The following is a 6,466-nucleotide window of genomic DNA, read 5'->3' as shown; positions in this document are numbered from 1 at the left end:
GCCAATCAATAGCTAATCGATAATTGATAAATAATCTATAAATTCAGGGCAATCTAAGTACACGGTTGTTTTCGCATTTTGCCCTCATCGAAATGCGGCCGCTATTCGTCCCCGTGTTCCCGCGCTGTGTAATACCAGTACCTCCTACTAATCCGTTGGATCCACGTCTCTCGAAGCTTTCGCTTTTTGGGAAAACACAGAATCCGAAGCCTTTGTCGCTTGTGTCGTTGTTATAGCACCCAGGAACGCAACAGGTCAATCCTCCCATCGCACGATGGCTCTACACGAACCATAAAAATCGCCAAAATCGTTCAGAAACAGGACGCACAGGCACTCCAGGCGGCTGGAGCGGCCGGATGACAAGTACCAGCATGCACCGCGGCAGCGGTGGCGTCGTGAAACTGGCCGGTGGATCGGTCGCGGCGGCTCCGAGCTTTATCTCCCCGGTGACGTCACGGCCAAGGCGCACCTCCACACTTGCCGGGGCATGGCCAACACGACCTACTCCTAGTCTATGTGGCGTTGGCATGGCTGGTCGAAACCTGCCGAGCTGCTGCCGACGCCGCCCGCGTTTCCCTGGCGCGAACGCGGGAAACGGGGAAACGCGGGCGGCGTCGGCAGCAGCTCTGCGCCGTGTCTCGTTGGTGCTGCTACATTCTTTCTCGCTCTATCTCGCTCTCATTTTCTCTTTCCGAGCATTGCGCGCGCCGCGACCATGCTCTCCTTCCCTCTCCTTAACGTCCCATGTCAAGACATGTGCACGGCACGGAGAGGGAGCGAGGCACATGCCGCTCCGCGAGGTGGTTGCTATAGGCAACGCAGTCACGTCATAGCTCGGCGAGGTTTTGCGGCAGGCGGCACCTTTTTACGGTTAGCTAGAACAGCTTAGCTGTTAAAAAAATCACCAGCCCTTCCCTTGTCGAGAAAATGGGGGTAAGCGAAGCTTGTCGTGTGTGTACCTGACCTATACTACTTTCCTTCCCGTTCCTACTACGTGGCCTTTCCTTTCCTTCTGGCTGTCCTTCCCTTTCGTGCAACTTTTCCTTCCGTTGCGTTGTACGATTCTCTGCTCGTCGTTGTTGTCGCTTGCGTTCGATTTCTCCAGTTAGCTCGGCGGCGGGGTGAGCAGCATTCGCCTGCCATTGCCGCTTGCGATTCTTCAAAACGAAATCTGTCCGTCACGTATGACAACGAATGGCTCATACCTCCGTAAACGCGGCCTCCCTATTACGACGACAGAAGAGAAGTTAAATTCTGCGCTGGAATGAGAGCGGCAACGACGTCGGCTGTGGCAGAAGACGACGATGACGACGAAGGTGGGAGCAGTGGCGCGAGCGCGTGCTGAGCACGAGCTCGAGCGCAACCCGAGGGGCGCCTAGGAGACAGCTGCGGAAGAAGTCGACGACGCTCGAGCCAATGCTGATGATGAAACCGCGTACACCGACCCCGTTACAAGTGAGCCTATAAAGATTCGCTTAAAACTTTGCAACCAACGCGCAGCGCCGACAACAGCTATTTTGAGGCAACAACAACCAGCTGTTTCTGTTTCGCCAGCTTAACGCTTTCTTAAGGTTACCGGTCATGCTCTCCCTTGACACGTGTTCATGTCGGCTCATTACCTAATCTAGGCACCTCACCGGAAAAACCATGGGGTTACCTTTTCATACGTGTACAATTTTCATTTTTTATTATGTAATAAACGTATTTCTTTCTCTCTCTCTCTCTCTCATGTCGGCTCATGGGACGAAAATTGGACTCTCTGGCGTTAGCACCTAGATTCCATGGTACCAAAATTGATGGTACCACCCGCGACCATTGGTGGGACTCGAATCCCCGAGGCCCTTAGGGGCAGTCGAACCCAGGACCATTGATGGGAGCCGAACCCACGACCTTTGGTTGAAGTCGAACCCATAAACTTTGGTGTTAATTAGGTTGAAGTTAATTAAGGCACAGTTAGTTAAGATATAGTTAATTAATGTACTCGTACCCACGACATATGGTGGGAGTCGAACCCACTTGGAGATATGGGCGAACCTGCCATATCTCCAAGTTGGATTACAATTGACATCATGAAGGTCGAGAGTGGAACCCACTACCTTTGGTGTTAATTAAGGCACAGGTAATTAAGATAGAGGTAATTAGGGCACTCGTACCCACGACCTTTGGTGGGAGAAAACATGTAATAGGAAGTAAGAATGCATTAGAATGAAAATGTCAAGTAATGTAATTAATGACTCGTGAGTGCGTAGGCTTTTGCCTTCATCCTCTTTAGCGTATGCTAAAGTGATTGACATTTTATTTTATCCGTGAGACAAAACGACTACCATGTTAAATTTTCGAAAAAACGTTATCGTTTATCCTTATTCCTGCTTTTCGCCATTATTTTTCCTTAGAATATTTACTAACATTCTTGAGACGTTAGTATTCTTTATGACCTCACTATAGCAATATAATTACGCACACGTGTACACGACCACCGCGGTAGTGGGTAACTGCCACCGCGTGGGAAGAAGAACGAAAGCACCGCCGTCGGGAACACGAGCGCGGCATGAACAACCGACGCAAGTCGTTCGCCGTCGAGCGCAAGGAGCGCAAGGAGAAAGAGCGGAAGGAGCGGAAGCACCACCGCAAGGCTGACGATGAGCCGGCGGCCGCCGACGCCAAGCTGCACCAACCGTCATCGCCGCAGGTCAAAGAAGGCAGCCCCAAGGACGGCGTCATCGCTGCTTCCCCGCGGCCGCCAGAGGCGGAAGAGACCAAGCAAACGAAGTTATCCCGCAAGTTGAGCCGCAAGATGAGCCGGATGGATGAATACAAGTCGTTCACCACGACCGGCGGCATTGCCCGGCCGGTGACGGAAGAGATGCGCCGCAAGAAGCAGATGCAGCTGCCCTTCGTGCTGCTCGGTATGGTGGCGCTGGCCATGTTTCTCTTGAGCGTCGTTCTCTACGTCACTGTGTTCATGCGACGGAGCAGCGCGTCGCGGCAGCCCCGGCACGTGTCGCCCACGCCGACAGCCTCGTTCGCCAAGTGGATGGTCGTCTCCGGCGACACGCTGTGCAAGTCGGAGGCCAGGAGGATGTTCGACTTGAATGGAACCGTGGGCGACGCGGCCGTGGCCACCATGCTGTGCTTGTGCGTCGTGCTTCCCTACCGCTGCGGCCTGGGCGGCGGCTTCATCGCCACGCACTACGACAGGCAAAGCCGGGAGGCCAAGACCATCGTGGCAAGGGAAGTGGCGCCTGCCAATGCATTCCCGGAGATGTACCGGGAGAAAGTCAACCAGTCTTTGCGCGGCTTCTCGGCGGTGGCCGTGTTCGGCGAACTGCGCGGCTACGAGGCGCTGCTCAACCTCACCGGTACGAACGTCCCCTGGAACGAGCTCTTTGCAAAGGCCATCGAGTACGCCGATAGCGGCTTCGAAGTCAGTGCGCAATTCGGCCAGGTGATCCAGGAGCACTCGCAGGCCATCAGCGACGACTTTACCGGTACGCTCAAGAAAATCTTCACGAACATAAAGACAGGAAAATTATACGACAAAGGAGACATCTTCCACAACAAGTTGCTGGCACAGACGCTCAGGAACATCTCCGAGAACCCGCTGAAGGGGAGTTCGCTGTCCACGGGCCCGCTGGCTGAAGCCATGCTGGGCGACATCAACAAAGACGGCACCGAGCACATCACCCTGACCGACTTGAACAAGTACGAACCGTGGGTGGCGAGAGCGCTGAGCCTGCAGCTGTCCAATGAGGAACGTCTGCTTGTGCCTCTGCCGCCATCGGGCGGAGTGTTAACGGTCTTCGCCCTCTCCATCATGGACAAGTTTCGCAGTAGTGCCGGTCTTCTGCCCGACGACGTCTTGTCCGCGCACCGCGTGGTCGAAGCCCTCAAGTTCGCCTACGGGACACGCCCGAAGCTGGGCGACTTGCGGAAGGTGCCCACGCTATCCTCGCTCATTAACTCCATCACGAGTCCGGACAGGGCCACGGAGATCGCGCAGAAGAAGATCACCAGTAAGCCTCACCCGAATGTGCGGGATTATGGCCTCGACTCCGTGAGCGCGGAAGACCACGGCTCTGGCCAGCTCGTCATCGTAGCGCCCGACGGCGACGCTATTGCGATGACGAGCACCATCAACACCGCCCTCGGAGCACTGGTTGCGTCCAGTTCAACTGGCATCATTCTCAACAACCAGATGCACGACTTCTCGATGCAGGGTACTCTCGACGTGTACGGCTTCCGGGCGGGAAAGGAGAACGACATCGAGCCGGGCAAGAGTCCCATGTCCTCCATGACGCCCCTCATCGTAGTCGACCGATCTGGCGACGTGCTCTTCGTCGGGTCTGCACTGGGCGGGACGACATGCACCTCCGCCTTGACCCAGGTCGCGATGAGGGCCCTGTGGATGGAGCACACAGTCAAGCAGGCCATTGATGCCGGTCGCCTGCACAACCACCTCTTGCCCGAGAACGTTGTCAGGTACGAGGAGACCGCAGACAAGGACGTGCTCTGGTGGCTCAAGAAGCAAGGTCACGAGCTGGCCCCCGATCAGTGGCAGGGCAACGTCATCGCCGTGCAGCGCGTCCCGTCGGAAAAAGTCTACCGCGGAAACTACGACTTCCGATACGCGAGCAGCGGGGCTCTCGACGGAGCTTGACCGTAAACGGCACCGCTTTCCAGACAGTCCAAGTGGCAGAGCGCCGCGTCCGGCGTTTTCAAAATCCCGCGCTAACGGGACATATGTGCCATAATTTTACGCTTCAAATTAAATTGAAATGTTTGCTGCATAGTAATTTTTGCTCAGTGCTGTGCAAAACACTGAGTGTTCACGATATAACCTCCCGCATTCTCAAACTGATCTCGACTCCTCGAAATGCAGGGATACCGCGTGCAAACAAGGCTTGTATGAATGCTCCCTACCACCAAGTGGAGTTCCTGTATATGTTTCCCTTCAGGCGAGTATATGACGCCCCTCCATCAATTCAGTCTTGTGACCTTAACGAGAAGGTGCTTGAGAAACGAGTGCACGTTCATTCGAGAGCATTAAAATATAGACACCGACAGAGGCTGCTTACAATATATTCGCTCACTGATCGCCATGGAGTCTGATTAAAGCGCAATGACTCCTTCACGCAAACTGCCTCGAGCGCCCAGTCGCGCGGCAATGTTGCGTGTCCTCGCGGGCTTCTTTCACGCTCGAAAAAACATTTTATGTATAGCACGTATTGAGCAAGAAAAAGCTGTATCGGGAGTTCGTCATGTTGCTCTACCATTTTCTCATTGCCACTTTTCATCTAATTATAATATTTGAGAAGTTGATTAATTAATAAATACTAATTAGATAATTAGGCAGAATGAAAAAAAATCAGTGCCCTTCCCCTGTCGAGAAAAAGGGGGTAAGCGAAGCTTGTAGCAAGACGACGGTGTCGCAGGCGTTCCGCTGATCGTTTGCCCTAAGCTCAGGATCCGCGGCTCTTCGCTGGCGTTTCGCCTGGGCTTCGGAAGCCCTCACGATAGAATCGGCACATCGACGACGAGCCCTTTGCCGGGCGAGTTCATGGCGCCGTTGCTCAAACTCAGCCTGCTCCTCGCCTTCCCATCCGGACGCCGAAACTGATGTGAGGCAAGAGAATCCCGGCGGAGCGCGCGCCAACCCCCTTTCCTTCCCTTTCCCTCCCCGCGACACACCAAATGACCCTGATTGGTCGAGCGCGTCACGTGATCCGGCTTTCCCGGATCACGGAGCACAGCTTTCCCCGCACTTGCTCTACTCTGGGAGCAGCCGGGTAAACCAGCGGAGCTGACATGTGCGCCCCCGGTATGAGCCACACGTGATTCTTTCTTTCTTTCTTGTGCCTGGCTCATACCCGCATATCCCTGGCTCATATCCGCATATCTAATGCGGGTATGCGCCACACGTGATTTTATTATCGTTACTCGTGACGTAACTGACGAGCATGTGATGTTATTGATGTCATGACCTATCAGTCATGTTATTCATACATTCGTACCCTTCCATGCCAATTTTGGTATATACCAAGTGAACGAGACGCGAGTTTTCGTCAGCTTTTCGATAGGGTTTTAGCGCGACACCGCCGCCGACACTTGTGAGGCAATACAATCTTCGCTTGAAAAATCATCTGAGTATCTCCAAGCGATGGCAAACAACGTTACCTTGGTTCTGTCCACCTACGTGGCATTTGCATATCTTTAAATCTTGGTGCATGATAGTTGGGACACCCTGTATAGCGCAATTCAGCTTGTCCAGCTGGATTACATAATTGAAGTGGCGAACATTGCTTGCACTAGAAATCGCAATGTCCACCTGACTAATTAAATGTATTCCCTATTGTTTATATGTTCAGATTACAGTTCATGTTTCAAATGCAAAATTGAACCTCAGGAGTTATCTTAACGCGATAGCCTTTAGGGCCCCGTGTCGTAGAAAATCGGGCTTCGGCAACCA

General features: G+C 53.6%; 1 protein-coding gene across 1 annotated transcript; it reads left to right on the top strand.

The window, feature by feature from the left end:
- Nucleotides 1-2,862: 2,862 nt before the first annotated feature.
- LOC119449103 (scoloptoxin SSD14) lies at nucleotides 2,863-4,787 on the top strand. Its single transcript, XM_037712291.2, has one exon. The coding sequence runs from the start codon at nucleotides 2,864-2,866 to the stop codon at nucleotides 4,655-4,657; it is 1,794 nt and encodes a 597-aa protein (XP_037568219.2). The 5' UTR covers nucleotide 2,863; the 3' UTR covers nucleotides 4,658-4,787.
- Nucleotides 4,788-6,466: the final 1,679 nt, after the last annotated feature.

The sequence above is a fragment of the Dermacentor silvarum genome, chromosome 4, assembly GCF_013339745.2.
Source record: "Dermacentor silvarum isolate Dsil-2018 chromosome 4, BIME_Dsil_1.4, whole genome shotgun sequence".
In the NCBI taxonomy this organism is placed as follows: domain Eukaryota; kingdom Metazoa; phylum Arthropoda; class Arachnida; order Ixodida; family Ixodidae; genus Dermacentor; species Dermacentor silvarum.
The sequence above is the reverse complement of the archived record's forward strand: the minus strand, read 5'-3'. Positions and strand labels throughout refer to the sequence as shown.